At 44.7% G+C, this 16,085-nt stretch overlaps 1 protein-coding gene across 2 annotated transcripts in view; it reads right to left on the bottom strand.

Moving 5' to 3' along the window:
• Window positions 1–16,085, bottom strand: part of LOC103359445 (chloride channel protein 2-like) — a 203,008-nt gene that overhangs the window by 38,356 nt on the left and 148,567 nt on the right. For both annotated transcript variants that reach the window (XM_008284783.1, XM_008284782.1), the window contains 3 exons: window positions 14,876–14,986; window positions 10,568–10,781; window positions 657–790 (listed from right to left, as the gene is read on the bottom strand). In XM_008284783.1, coding sequence (XP_008283005.1) covers window positions 657–790; window positions 10,568–10,781; window positions 14,876–14,986 — 459 coding nt within the window. The remainder of the gene's footprint in view (window positions 1–656; window positions 791–10,567; window positions 10,782–14,875; window positions 14,987–16,085) is intronic.

A 16,085-nucleotide genomic window follows, 5' to 3' on the forward strand; every position in this document is an offset into this window, starting at 1 on the left:
GGACAATCTGAGCAGCATCACACAGACACTCTCTTAGATCACTGGATCCCCGGTGGAGTCAAGTGATTGAACATCCTGCAGAACAGTATGAACATCCATGCACGTATACCGTGTCTAGAACAAGGAGGAGGTTGGGGAAGAAAAAGGTAAGAAAAAAACCGAAGCCACCGCCAAGGGCAACCAAGGGGGAACAAAAAAAAAAGGAAAGAAAGAAAGAAAGAAAGAAAGAAAGAAAGAAAGAAAGACCCCGGCCAGAAAGCCCCCCAAAAAACCGAAGAAAGGCAGGAATGGGCAAAAAAAGAACCCGGGAACAAGCGGAATCCGAACCCGGCCGAAACAGCCCGAAACCGCAATTAAATCCTTCAAGGGGGGTTAAAACCTTAAGCAACTAAAATCAATATAAAAAAGGAAAAAAAAAAAAAAAAAAAAAAAAGCCGGGAAGCCAAGAACCGCAAAAAACTGATGGTGTTTATGACTGTGGAGAAGAATCAATGCAGTCATGTGTGGCTTCCCAAACACAAAGCTTAGAGCAGGGATTAAGCATGTAGTCATGTCACACATGCAGGTTCAGTGAGTTACCACTCTATATGAAAATTACAATCTTTACATCTAATCAGGTTAGAAATCAGCAGTCATAGAGTGTGTGTGAGTCTCACCAGCTGATTCCACCAGCGCCAGAGTCTTGAGGTGGCCCGTCAGCAGGACATTATGCAGGTCTCGGTAGCAGCAGTTGAGTGTGATGTACCGCACATCCCGCACCATAATGTCCTCCACACGAATATTATATTTCCTGAGATGGGAAACGAGACAAGAGCAAAATAAATGAAAGGGGGAAGATGAGAGGAGAGAGATTTATCAAGCGGTCATGGAGATGAGGGTGAGAAGAAAGATGGATCCATTAAAGTATTAAATATCATTTCCCTGAATGGTCTGAATTTGTAGACGTTTAAAACGTTGCATCGGCTGTAATGTTCTGGCAGTCGCTGTTTTTGACAAGCTGCCCGCTACAGCTTGGCCGGCACGGCTTTCATAAACATGTAACAGGTCTGTAAGCGCTCCCCTTCACAGATGACACTGACAGCGCATCCTTCTTTCAGCTGACCGGTCAATCCAATAACACCTTCCACTGTTGACACGTCATCCGGATGTTAGCGCACTGACGGCGCGGCTGTGTGTTCGGCGGGGGGAAGCGGGTGACATTGCGTGAGCAGATCTTGCCTCAGCAGAATCGTACGCCCCAGTACACCAGTCACAAACACTCGGATTTCTCTTCCTGCTCAAGCTTGCCAAACCTGCAAACACAACAGCAGTCGCTCAACGGTTTCCGCTGCCAAGTCCGGCGGCCGTGCCAAGACACGGGCTCCGGCCAACCTTCCACTCCTTCTTGTGGTGACAACTCAATACACTGACCTCGCTTGAAATACAAAGTTAAATGGATGACCACGCTCCCCCCACCTCCACTTTAACACGTATAATGCACAGAGTTAGCCCCGGAGCCCTCTTAGGGAAATGAATGGCAGCAGTGAAGTGCAGAAAGATTCTCTACAGACTCTCTTTAGGTGCCAAAACAAACAACAAGAGAATGAGTTCAGTCTTCTGTAGTGAACACAATAAAGAGTCAGCTCCCCCCACTGTAACAACTTTGTGAACTAATCATGTAGCTGATTCGACAGGACAAAGAGGTCAGAGATTATTGACAGCATCTTCTTGATCCGGTGCCAATGTTTTCAGAATTCTTTTCACAACATAGCAAACTATTTAACTGATGTAAACAGTGATGAGTAATTCAGACTTATCCTACCACAGGCTCCTCGCTCTAAAAGCTGGGGAATGCTTAAAACAACAGACATATTCTGACCCTATCTGAAGGTAGAAGTGCTGTATGGCTATTCCAGTGGTGGCCCGTCCAAGTCTGGATGAAGAACCAGGCGCCATAAAGACGAGCCCGGTACAGTAAGTGTCCAGTGAGGATAATGTCAGGACCAGTTGTTTGGTGCACTTTCTTTGAAGCATACTTTACTTCTACCTGAGTAGGAACACAGTACCTCCTTCATTAACACTGGACATAAGCTATGTAGCTCCAAACCTGTTGAACACAAACATAATTCTGCTCGACTTTGCATCCGGCCGCACAGACCCTGTTGGGTTTGGAGACACATGCGTCCACCTGTACACACTGCAGGTGAACCGAACCCTGTTTGTGCTGCTCATTGCTTTGGAAAGTGGAACTACTTTCATTGTTTCACTAGAACTACTTTTGGCAGAAGCACGACGGAGAGTCTTTGTCGAGAGGTCAGTGGGTAAGGTTCGGAGCAACAGGGACACTACTGCTGAAAAGAGATCTTACTGATGAAATCCATTTACCCAAACTGTGAAAGAGTGCGAAGAACTCCAAGAGACATAAGAGCACTAAAAGCCAGTGAAAGATTCTACACTGATCAGTCTTTACTTTAGTTATAACTCGATAGTATTTGGTTGCCTTTAGCACCACCTGGATTCTTCATAGATTCAACAAGGTGCTGGAAACACCCCTCAAAGCTTTTGAATCCACAGTGACATGACCACACCATGGAGATGCTGCAGATTTGTGGTCAACACCTTAATAATAGAGACTCTTCATCATTCTAAAGGAGATCTGGTGACTGGAGGCCGTCTGAGGACAGTGAACTTCTGGTTATGTTCGAGCAACCCACATGGAGCGTCGTACTGCTGAAAGGAGCCTGTGGTCATACAGGGATGGAGGTGGTCAGCACCGACTCAGGAAGGCTGTGGTGTTCAAATGACTGCTGGGAAAACTTTCCCCACATCATTACAAGACAGGATGGATCCACGCTTTCACACCGTTCATGTCAAACGATGACCCAGCCTTCTGAGTGCTGCAGCAGAAAGTGAGACTCATCAGATCAAGCGACGCTTTCCAGATCTTCACAGTATGTGAACACTGCAGGCTGAAGTTTTCTAGTCATAGCTGAGGAACCGTTGTGGTCTTGTGCTGCCCATCGGCTTCACTCTTCTTCTTCCATGTTGGGTGTAACCAGTGGCGGTTTGAGCTACTGCTCACTTTCTGTCACCTCGAACCAGCGAGGCCTCAACAGAACATCTACGCCCAGAGAAGAGCTGCTCAGTTTGTCTTTTATCTTTCTCCAGCTGTTCTCTGGGAATCCTTAAGATGGTCGTGCATGACCACCCCAGTAGATTTATAACCTACACAATCTGGTTCTAACAGCCGTGTCCTGTTCAAACTGCAGCAGATCCTCTCAGCTTCATCCACATGCCGAAATGCACTGAGCTCCTGCTCCGTGGTTGGCTCAGTAGATGTTGGCTTCAACAGGAGGTTGAACCCTTTAATTAATCTCTATGGTCCCCAGGTTGAATTAGTTCTTACTCGTAACCAGCTGCTCATCTCTCACGTTACCCGTCAGCGGAGCCAAGATGACCAGAATCTTTCTGCTGGATTTTCTGGTGAACAAGAAGAAAACTTTCGCAGCTGCTGTTCTTCATAGTTTCAGAGATGATGGCAGCATTTGCACATTCACACTCTCCAGTTTTTTTTTTCTTTTACTGTGACAAATCCCAAATAGAAAATAGATCAGATTTTGGCCACCGCTGAATACTTTCTTGCACCACTAAATACCTCCTGTCATCACCAACAAATGCAGCAGATGTCATGAACTGGATGGAGGTTGAATCATCAATGGGTTCTATTGGGAAAAAAAAAATAAAGGAGCAAAAGGAACCTTTGAAAAAAAAAAAAAATAAATAAAATACCACCGTTAAAGGAAGCTTCTTCTTCTCTATGGTGCACCGGCAACCTCTTTAAACCCGTCAGCGGATCTGAGAGAATAATGTAACGCAAGCCTCTGAACTGGCCACAACTGCTGCCAAGGCTAATTTCCCTGGAGATATCAAAGGCGGTTGATGAAATCTGATTGGTTTCCTCTTAATTGAACCTTCCTCTCCTGCAAAGGCCGGGCAACGCATCTGATCAGCTCCAGCTATCTTGCATTTAGCCCTGATTTATAGATGTGAGCCAAGATAAACAGACTTATAGGGTTATAAATCCAGGTTTCACAGATCGTCCATATTGTCCAGGGCGGAGCGGAGAGGCGCTGGCTGCTAATGTGTGTGTGACTGTGGGGGTGTGGATGTGAGGGGGAGGTGTTGAAGCCAATAAAGAGGACGGTTGTAATGTTCTGGAGAAAATACGATCATCTCCCGCGGCTTCGCTTCCTGTCAGAGGAGCAGAGACGACGGCGGACCGCGGACCGTTCAACGGGATGTAATTGGCTATTATGAAATGTTAAGAAACACAAAGTGACAGAGAGAAACAAACGACTTTGCGCACACACACACACACACACACACAGTCGAAACAGAGAGGGATGTTACGTAATTGTTCCCACACTTCCTTTCAAATGCCAGTCTGAAGATGGATCCGTCAAGAAAGAAGACAAGAGGCTGGACTGAATGAAAAGAGAGAGAACAAGACAAGGAAACAGTTTTATTTGCGCTACCGGGCACGATTATGGAGGAGGAGCACGTCTGAGGCGGAAAAACATACAGTGTGTGATCTGTGTGTGTGTGTGTGTTCATATCTGCAAAAGCTGAAATAAAAGATAAGAAATCCAATTCTCCTCATGTCCGCGTGGGCGTATGAGCGAATGTACACGGCATCATATGCGTGTGTTGCACTGCAGGCGTTACACAAGCGTTCCTGCGTGTGTGTGTGTGTGTGTGTGTGTGTGTGTGTGTGTGTGTGTGGGTGGGTGGACGGTTGCGTAGGTGTGAGATGGATAATTTCCAGTTAGAGTGAAAAACACATTGAGCTTGGAGGGGGCTACGCTACCTACAGTGTCTCATCCACACCCCCTCCACCCCAAGCTGCCTCCTCCACCAGTCTGGGATGCTGCAGTCGTACAACACACACACACACACACACACACACACACACACACACACACACAGGGGTGAAGGTGAGGTAAGAGGGAGAAAGAGGTTAAAAAAATAAAAAGTGAATGATGGATTGAGTAATGTAGGATCTATCTGTGCAAGGGCTCAAGTTGTTGGTGTGGCCTGCGTCTTATTGAAGGCAGCGAGTGGTTGTGTGTGTGTGTGTGTTAAGTGTTTTTACACTAACACACACACACACACAGGTACTGAGGGGATTCCTGACAGTTTCTCAATCATCTTTATGCTCCTGCAACTTTCAGCATCTTGAAACGTGTCATTGTGTTGAGATCATTTAACATTTTTGCTGATAGACGATCGTGTCATCGTTTATTTTCACTTTCACACACTCTCAAACACACACACACACACACACACACACACACACACACAAGCTTTCTGACTCTTTCTTAACAATTCACACAACTTTTACCACTTTAAATGTTCTGCCTATCATTAAACTAAATGACTATATTGTATTGTGATTAATGACGTCTCCACCTCATGCCGTTATAACTGCATCCATATGAGATAAAGAAAAATGTGGTTTAGCAACACCTGGATCATATTTTAGTTGTTCTGACCATCATACAGTATTTATATGATAATAGCACTGGAGTCATTTTTGTAAACATTGGCATCTTCTGTGCAGGACTAATTCAGGTGATGCAGTTGAGACAAGATTACCTCATCGACGTTCTTTGGAGGTAAACCCCTGATCCCTTATTGTGCTAAGTACAGTAGGCCAGTGTGTTGCTTGTAAATGTGTGTTTTCAGATGTGGAACGGTCTGGCCTTTGAGCTAAAAGACATTTTCGAGCTTCCACGTTTGCTTCCATGATGTGCGTCCCACTAACGTTCAGAAGCAATTGTTAAATTTAAAATGAAGTCTTGTGTTTTTTGCTAATAATTATTCGTTAACCTGATGTTTAATTCCTCATGTGACCGAGCCGATCTTACGGTGAGCATTAACTATCAGTAGTTTAAACATCCTCCCTCTTACAGTCCCTTCAGCTGCTTTTTAACGTAGCCGACTATCAGTAAAGGAAGCTGATGATAATTTACATCCCTAGTTTTTAGAATATTTACAAGATTTAATTAGATTCGCTAGTTGTTTTTGCAGATGCACGTCTGGATAACTTTCTAACTGGTGTTTCAGAGCAGCGCCGAGACGCTTCCCTGAGATTTTTCTGTCATCCACTGCAGACTGGGGCTGTTCATAGGGGTGTGCGGCAGCCAAAGGAAAGTCACAATAAAGAAATAAAACACAAAATAAATACAGGCTGAATGGTAAACGCTTGGGTTGAACGATTAATCAATTTTAAATCAGAACTGCAATTTGAAACAATGCAATTTGCAAACGGCTGCAGTTTAGGATAAAGGAGATGTGGCCACTAAACGATCAGACTGATGCTGTAAATCAGTCTGAGGTAATCTGAGCAGAGTGAAACTTTGCAGGGTTGTTTATGCTGCCTATTGATCACGACATGGTTCAGGCAGCAGGTTGTGGTTCGTCTAAGAGAAGCTCATTCATGTGACTTAACAGCCGAACCTGATACGTGAGCCGGCGTTTAAACTGTCAGTGGTTTTACTAGTTCTCATGTCCTCCTTGTGTAAGAGTCACGCCTTTCATCGTACCTCATGTGGCAATGCTCGTTCACATGTTTTAAATCTGCTATAAAGGGAATAATGAAGTAAAGTTTGACTTTTTAAAGCTGTATTGCAAATCATGCTGCAGTGTCTGTTATAAAAATCACAATTACATATTTTCCCCAAATTGGTCAGCTCTGAAGAAATGCAGATTTCAGAGGGAAGCTGTTTTCAAATCAAACTATTTGTTGGGTTTCGCCTGTTCAGAACTACTTGTTGGAAAGACAGCATCAGTGGGTGGACTAGAAGGCTAAATTGGTGGTAGTTGTTCTCCTGATCATATCTGCGTACCGTAGGAACCATGAAGGTTTAATAAGGTAATAAAAGAAGAAGTGTCACACCGAAGCATCAACAGAACAGAAGAGCCTCCTGCTAATTTGGAAACCTCTCGTTCGGAGCTGCTGCATCGTTCGGAGGCGGGTTATCAGCGTGTCCAGCTCTCAGCGGGTAACGATAAAGGACTTAGCTTCAGTGAACAGCACACGAGCGCTGACCTCTGGTGTGTTCAGTGATGCTGCTGGATCCTCAGATCTATGATAATGATATCACAGCTGCTGCAACTGGTTGTTCACGTCCTAGTTGTAAGAAACAACAATAATTCTCCTGTAAAGAAGGTGTGTGCACATCAGTAACCGTTGTAGTGTGGACGGTCCTGCGCATGTGTCTGTGTGTTGCTACGTTATTTAATCAGCAAAAAGAAAACGAGCAGCCCACTGACACACAGCTCCCACTACACACAATCCACACACTCACAGGACAGGAGGCCATCATGTCACAGCAGATAATAGGAAGAGACAGAGGAGAAGAGAGCAGCAGAGATTAAGCGAGAGAGGATTAGATAACGAAGAGATGGACTCCGCGGGTCAACCGGGGCGCTGACGTGAAGGATCCACGCAGACTTCAGGGGATCGCCACAGAAAACCACGAACAGACAGAGAACGAAATAAAATTTTTTCCTTATTATTCCCAGTTTGTGAACGATGCATCCCGACTATTATCTCCACCCGATGATTTGCCAGCGTCCACAACAATAATCGGTTCCAAACAATGAAATGAGAAGTGCTGCTGTATGGATCCACGGAGCTCTGAGGACACCAAGCAGCTGGTAATCCCATTCACTATTGTGTGGTTAGTATAAATTATTAATGAGCGTGAAGGCAATTAAAAGCCATATTACTACTGAGCCACGCGCCTCCACCTTCATTTGTCTTTTTGTAAAGCAAATGTTAATCTACGTAGGTGTGCCGCGTGGTGCTCAGATATCTAAATTGAAAGCAATACTTCAAACCAACATGCAGTCACTTTTAAAGCACCCGTCAACAAAAAAGATTAAGACTGATTAAGATGCACACACACAGGATCTGAGCCCTGATGTGACTAAAGCAACGTAATACCTGCAGAGCAAACGAAGGCTTTAAATAGTCAATAAAACCGATTGGACTGCAGCACAGTCGCTACACTGACTCATAAACTCAATATTCATCCATTTCTTACCTCTTAGCAATGCTAAGCTAAGCTAAGCTGTAGTTATGTTAACATCTTAACCCCCAGCATATGACAGGGGTTGTTTAATGCTAGGGGTGCAACCTTTGAATACTCTCTTAAACCAGTAATTTCCAGCGTTATACATCAATAATCAATTAACTGAGCATAAATCTTGTGTTGATGTCGCTCTACTGGATCAAAACCTGTGGAACATTAGGAGACAAGGTGGATTTGTTTCTCCTTAATGCATTACAGAGCTATTCAGCTATTCAAGCATATCCACTGGGCTGGTTTTAATGACTGAAGTGTACATTAAGTTCATATTATCTCATAAAATTATACAGTTGGGACCCAGTATCGGCAGATACTTAATAATTACTGAATAGATCAGGATCGAAGAACTTTGGTAAACCCTGTCCTGCTTGTCGTCCCCCTGCTCTCTTTTCTCACAGCTCCTGATGTCATGGTGTGATGGTGTAATGCTGCCACGTCAGCGTTAAAGAGCGGCGCCGCACGAAGGATGTTGACCTGCTGGCGGTTGGTTTGCGGCCGTTCTACCTGCCGAGGGAGTTTTAGCGCGTCCTGGTGATTACAGTTTCCATCCCCCCCTCGGCTGATGCTGCTGCAGCCTGTGAGCTCATCCATAGCTCAGTGTCCCAGCTGCAAACATCACAGCCTCAGTCTCTGGTCGTCGTCTCAGGAGACTTTAACCAGACATGGCTCTCTACCACTTTCCCCACATTCAGCCGGGATGTGGACGGCCCAACCGGAGACGGTGGGCCTTGGACCTGCTGTGTGCCGACACCGGGATGCATATGACTGAATTATTGTTATTTTCTTGTACTTTCTATATTTTGGCATGCTGCTGTGGTGTGTACATTTCCCCCAATGGGGGATCAATATAAAAGTATTCCATTCTGTTCTATCATTGCTGCACTATCTAATGAGGAAAACATGCAAAAAAAAAAAGAGGAAACAATATTTAAAAGAGTGACTGTGCACAACATTCATGCTTCTGCTCATGACTACTGCTCGTCTAGCACCCCATAACGTCACAGTTTCAGTTCAGTTTACTCTAGGACACCTCTACACTAATATGCCCAGGTTGGTTTTGTAAACAAGCAGGAATTATGTATATACCCAGTCGGCAACTTAAGGGGTGAGGAGGGAGGATGCCATCCCCCTTATTAACCTGATCTTCCCCCTCCGTCTCTGAGCAGTAGAGGCAGAGCAGGAGCAGAGCGGTAGTTTAGAGGAATATGTTAGTATGGTCTGCCTGGCTCATTGATCTTCTGACTACGGTGTGTCCAAGGTGAAATCTACGGCCCCGAGCCCGGCTCTGAAGCACCGCCGGGCTAAATGTGCTGTGCACTCATAAATCCACGGCGCTGTCCGTGGTGCTGAAGTAGCAAACACATTTAGAGTCAGACATTTTTCTCTCAGTTCCACCGTTCTGTCAGTTCTGTCATCGATCTTTACTATTTTCTAAACTCCATGCGATAAACAGTCAATATTATACTAAATGCATCTGCTTCATGTATCATAGAGGACAGAGTACATAAGGTGTCAACGTGGAGTCTCAGCCCATGCAAGATGCAGTCAGTGCAGCCTCGGCTCAGAGTGTGAGAAACATGAGAACATGAGAAACTCTACCTGAACAAATTCAGTCCGCTGCATCAAATATAAAGTTGTATTTACTCATTACTGGGAAAAGGAAAAACAAACAGACAAACATACAGTAGTAGCTGTGCTCCCATTGGGCCATAGCCCTGCTACTGATCTGATGATGGTGGTGTCCATCTAAACTAACATGCAAAAAGCTGTGCCCCAGCAACATGTCATTATCATGCTAATAAGTTAAACGCTAAATGTTGGCATGCTGCTTCACAAAAACGCTTTCTACTGCTGGCTCGACTGAGGTGCAGCTGGTCAGACGCTGTATCGAGGGAACAAAACCAGCTTTTTGCTGCTCATTCTAAAGCTCAACTACTTTCACTTTGTTTGTTTAATCCCACTTTGTGCAAAGCTGAGCTAATGGACTGCTGGCTTTGATTCACCGTGTAGAGATGAAAGCATAATTGGTCGTCTCATCAACAAAGTGAATAAGTGTATTTCCCAAAATATCAAATATTTCTGTGGCTGACACACAGTTTTGTCGGATCTGCTAACATTTTGATGCAGAAATATTACTTTGTGGATTTAATACTAAGAAACTCTCATCTGCAGCGGTTTAATGTGAGCTGTATAATGAGCCTTACAGCCTCAGAGGGCTGAAGCACAAAGAAAACATCCTGACTCGTGCGTTCCTGTCATTTTTTCAAGGGTTTAAACATGATTTCTTGGGAAAAATGCGTTGCTTGTAATGCCTACATCTGTCCTTCTTGTTGGAGTTCTTCATAGAGGTTAGTTTAATAGAAAGCATCCTTCCTGTTTGCCATTTCTCACCACTTGCTGCTGAAACATCTAATATGCGTAATGCTACGTACTCGTGGTGACCCCAGCCCAGCTCGGGGAGGTAGGGCAGCTTCTTGATCCTGATGATGGAGTCGTAGAGGGACGGCTGCAGGGACTGGGCCACGGCGTTGGCCAGGATCACCGCTATCATCACCGGCAGGATGTGGGAGATCTGGCCAGTCAGCTCGAACACGATGACCGCAGTGGAAACCGTGTGGGTGACCGCTCCCGACAAGGCTGCAGCACCTTTGGGTGGAGAGAGGACAGTCAGGTGAGCTACAGAACAGAGGCACAGGGTTGTGAAGCAATTGTTCACATCAGTGGTTTTCAAGGTGGGACTTCCAGAAGGGGTCTTGGGGGGTTGAGGAGGGGATCCAAGGGCATCATCCATCAAAATGAGAAACAATTCAATTCTAGCACGACTGCAAAGAGCAAGAAAAGACATTTTTCCTGCTGCCTAGCATTCAACAAAGAGGACGGCTGTTCAACACCAACAGAAACTTGACTGGTTGTTGATATTGATCACTTGGCACCAAAACAGGTTATTTCTGGAAACATTTGCTTTAACCCACTTCATTTATCGGACAGCTGCATCCATAAAAAGAAGAAAGGGCGGAGCAAGATCCTTCTGACTTCAGTCCAAACTGTCTCAATCACTGTGTTTGAGAAATCCCACAATAAACCTCCATCCATCCATACAACGCTTCATCCTCACCAGGGTCATGGGGGGCGGAGCCTATCCCAGCTGACTCAGGGTGAAGGCAGGTTCACCTGGACAGGTAACCAGTCTATCACAGGGCTACACTTAGAGACAGACAACCAAGCACACTCACATTCACACCTACGGACAATTTACAATCACCAATTAACCTCAGCATGTTTCTGGACTGTGGGAGGAACCCGGAGAACCCGGAGAGAACCCACGCTGCACGGGGAGAACATGGAGACTCCACGCAGAAAGATCCCGGGTGTCCTCACCGGGACGTGAACCGGCGACCTTCTAGCTGAGAGGCCACGGTGCTAACCACTGAGCCACCTTGCAGCCCCACAATAAACCTGATCATGCATCTCCTTTCTATCCATTGTGGCTGAACCACAGTGGCTGCGTTACTGCCCCCTGAGGCTGCAGGGAGGCGAGCACCAGCTGGTACCTGAGTACTGGTGAGAACCACAGACTGCATGTAAACGATGGAGCCTCCTGGTCTGAAACGTGAAGCAAACATGGAAACGCTTTAAAACCTCAAAGTCTGATTGTATAGACGTCTATAAGAAAAGGAACCTTTTACAAACTTAATCTGTTCCCTTAGTCAATGTTTTCCTAACATGTTTATGGTCAACTGCTAGTTTCAAGTCTCCTTTAACACAGCATGATAATTATTTAGTAAATTATGGTAAAATAGATGTATTAGCGAATGTACATCTGGTTCGCTTTGCTTTGTGTTTAGCAGCAGTTCACAGCTGCTTCCTGGAGCCTCACCGTTCCTCAGTGTGCCACCATGCTGTGACTTGACGTGGACTGCTTCTCACCGTGGTTGTGGAACATGTGACTTTGTGACTCTTATATCTCAGAGGTAGACCACTGACACTGGGCTGCGTCATTAAATCTCACATGATAACAAAAGCATCTTTATCATTTTCCAACCCTGTCGGTGTCCACTCCGTTCCTCGCTTCTTCTAAATACCCACATTTCTATAATCATTTCATACCTATTGTCACTTATTTATTCTTTCATATACATCTCTAGGCTCTACACACGTCTTGCTTTTATCTTGCACGGTTTGTTAATTTATAGTTGTTCTTTGCACTTTTGGTATAACAACATTAAATGATTCTGATTCATATTTTTCAGCTGTACTACGACCAACATGATGCTCAGAGTAGCGGGTATCAGCATTAGTCACATGCTGTTCAGTGCCACAGATCACAAATACAATATGCTGTATATACAACACATACTCGAGCTCAGGGATCTAACGTACTCAGAGAGTCTGAGTCACCGTCCTGCCATCGGTTTCCTTGACCAGACCGACACTCGACTCCTTCAGAAAACTAGATTCACATTCTTCTCCACACAGTCTCCTCTCCGATGCCCATAAGGCAAAAATCGACTTATTCAGCTAATTCAATCCAAACGGGAACCTCAATATTTCCAAACCTTTTTTTTCCTCCCCAATAAAATGTCATGAAAATCGCAATATAAAAGCAGCATCAAAGCAGACAGAGCAGCATGGGGCGAAGTGAGCCTTCAGACGAACAGAGACAATGGATGAGTCCAATTCAAGGAATGAGATGAACACTGGGAGGAAAAAAAACAACAGTAGAGAATGAAAGCATTAAAATAAAAAGAGAAGGGAGAAACAGATGGTGGGTGAGAGAGTCTAAAGGCAGGTTTTATTGTTCTTTCTCGTAACTTAATTAAAGCCCGTGTATGTCTGCCTATCCCCCCTCAGATAAATGCTGCTGCTCTCTCTGCCCATCCCAACGCTGAGTCCTTAAAGCGAAGAGATGAAAGAGGCTCATCAGAGTGTCAGGCCTGTAAAGGGCTGAGTCACCGGCTACAGTGCAGCACAACAACAACATCAGCAGGCCCAGAAAAACAGCCGCCGCCAATCTGCAGCCGCGGCACAATCGGCTCGGCTGTCAACAAGTGGCCCTGCAGCACCGCCGCATTTCTGGAGGACCGGATATGTTTGTATGTGCAGCGGCTGGCGGCTTTGAAAGGCATGTTATGTTCTAAAAAACAGCCAAAATCATTTATCAGAACCACAAACTTTTACATGGTCCTTTAACTCATGTGTGACGAACCACTTCATTGGAGAAACTACCCAAATACAGACCTAAAATCTTGATATTTCATTACAATCCCTTTATTCTGTGTCTCGGTTAACAAGCAAAAATGTGCCAAAAATCAACAGCTTGCACCAGATCCTGACTCAGTTGTGACCGACAGTCACAAGACAAAAAAAATACAGTGAATATTTGTACACAGAGTGTTTGGAGAGTTGGGAAAATATGAAAACAAATTGGAGAGATTGGGAGGAAAATAAAACCTAGTTGATGAATGAAGTAAACGCAGCGTAGCTCAAAAACATGAGAAGATACGTCCACCACGGTGAAGCCTCTTTCTAGAGTTGATGAGCAGAGTTGACTAGTTTATAGAGGATTGAATAAAGATTTCTACAGCATTTAGATGTTTTCCAGTATTGGTGACAGCTTGTGGTGAGAAATGATCCCACAGTGAGGAAACATGTGACAGGAGTACAAACTGCATGGGAATGAGGGTTTAAATTTAACTTTTAGAAACGATAGAACAGTAAAAACATACAGAAAGATAAAGTAATCAAAATTCAAAGGGGGGAAGAAGAATTATTCATCAGTGCTTTACTGAGAATCAATTTCCTGCAGTTGCTTTCTTGTAAAGAATGAATCCTTTTCAGAACTTTAAAGATTTAACAGTGGAAGAAACTCGTAGAGCAGCGGACTTATCTGGGCAGTGTGACACCAGGAATGAACTCTATGTTTAAGAAAAAAAAAAAACAGATCTGGAGATTTTGGAGATCTGTCAGACTGAGCAGAGACGACGAGCCGTCCACAATATCTGACGGGAGATACAGAGAAAAGGAAATGCATGGACAAATTGAAAATACATAAAGGATGAATGTAAAACGGAGCAGAACGGAGGAAAGATTGGAAAGTGAAATGAGTTGAGAGTGATACATCATTTATATATTCTTTTCCTATAGGTTTAAATTATTTATCCGTGTATATTATCCAGCCTGTGTCACTTGGTTTAGCTCCACAAAGCAACGTCCATTTCTCAGCCAGAGTTGTGATTACACAATCGTGTTTGAAGTCCACGCTACCTTGTGGGATATAAGCCCTGTGGCAGCTGCACTACGAGCTGCGACGGTTTGTTTGTTTTGTCGGCCGGCGTCGGAGCTGCTTCGCCGGCGTTTTCTTTGTGAAGTTTATCCTGGAGATCTTGTAGCTGCAATCCGACTCTGTCTCCAGCGTTTGAGTCTGATCATATCCAGTGTCTGGTTTGATCAGGGTCCATTTAGAGGCTTAACTTGAAGCTGTAAATGGAGGCACTGGACTGTAGGACATATTTAGCTTGATTCTCTTTCTATTAGTGATGAGGAGCAAAATCCCACCAAAACGAATCTGCTTATGGCCTCTGATTGTAAAACCTGAATCGTTTAGACGCAGGGTTGTGCAGGTGCCAAAACATCTTTTTTTTGTAGCAATAAGGCACATTAGAGGATATTATGCTCAGGAGAGCGGTTAAGAGCAGCGAACACTACAAAGCAGAGCGACAGGGAGCAGGAATGTGTCTTACCCACGACAGCGTAGCCTCCAGGCACTATGGGGTAGATGGTACCATCTGTGTGAATGCCATCTGGGAACCAAGCTGCCATGCTCTCTCCAACCAGACGACCAAAGGCTGCCCCTGAAATGCACACAAACACACACACAAAGAAACAGAAACTCACAATCAATACTGGGCTTTTCATTAGCCGGGTCCAGTTGGACACCACTAAAGAGAGCCAGAAGAATCATTCCACTGTTGGTCTCTTTCATGCAACGAGCTGCACACACGTGTTTGTCCAATATTCAAGCATCACGTTTTAAAAACTGCAGCGGCTTTAGCTTCAGAAGCACCTTAAAGTGCAGTACCACTGACAGCCTCTAGGGAAGGCCTCGGTTTAACTGACTCCCACTCAAAAAGCATCAGCTTCTCTCTAGAAACACCGTATTGGTTTCATTCTAGTCTCAATCACTGAATGTGGGCCCTCTGAAAGGTGTGCTGGTGGTCATGGAGACAACTACAGCTCCAGCAGGTAGATATGAAGGCTTGTAGAAGGCTTCACACATTGAATGTACACAAAAAACAGTCTCTGGCTCTGACGAGTGAAGCCAACCGAGAATCTGCTTAAAGCTGCATTCTTTTAAGCGAACAGCAGGGGGCGACTCCTCCAAAAGTCCAATCGTATAGAAGTCTGTGAGGAGATGGTCGTGTTTCTCACTTGATTTATTACCTCAAGCAAACATTTTCCTCCTGAGTTTATGGTCTCAGTTGGAAAATGTCAACGGCTAGTTTCAGGTCTAGCTAATTACAGCAATTTAGTAAATTAGAGTAAACTAGGAGATAAAGCCGGGTGGGTTTTAGAGCGGGGCTTCGTTGTGATTAACAGGTTGCCTTTCAGCTGACGAACCAGTGGGAGACCTTATGATTGTTAGATCCACTGTCTACCTACCGTCTATGATTTCACTCAGTTCACCTTTAAAGAAGGCTGTCATGCAATAATCCTTCAGGTTTAATGTTTGACTCCTGCCTCACTGCACAGAGTAGCTCACTAACGTTAGTCCAAATGTGGAGTGGTCTCACTACCAGTTAGGTATCAGAAAATGGTCTGACATAAGAGGACAACACATAGATTTCTGTCAAACAAGATAAAACAGACCCATTGCTGCTCCTGTCTGCTGACAGATGGTGCTTCGTAGCCCTCAAAGGCTCATGCTGAGCCAAGAAGAACCCTCGTGTCTGT

Source organism: Stegastes partitus, unplaced genomic scaffold (assembly GCF_000690725.1).
Source record: "Stegastes partitus isolate 25-593 unplaced genomic scaffold, Stegastes_partitus-1.0.2 Scaffold373, whole genome shotgun sequence".
In the NCBI taxonomy this organism is placed as follows: Eukaryota; Metazoa; Chordata; class Actinopteri; family Pomacentridae; genus Stegastes; species Stegastes partitus.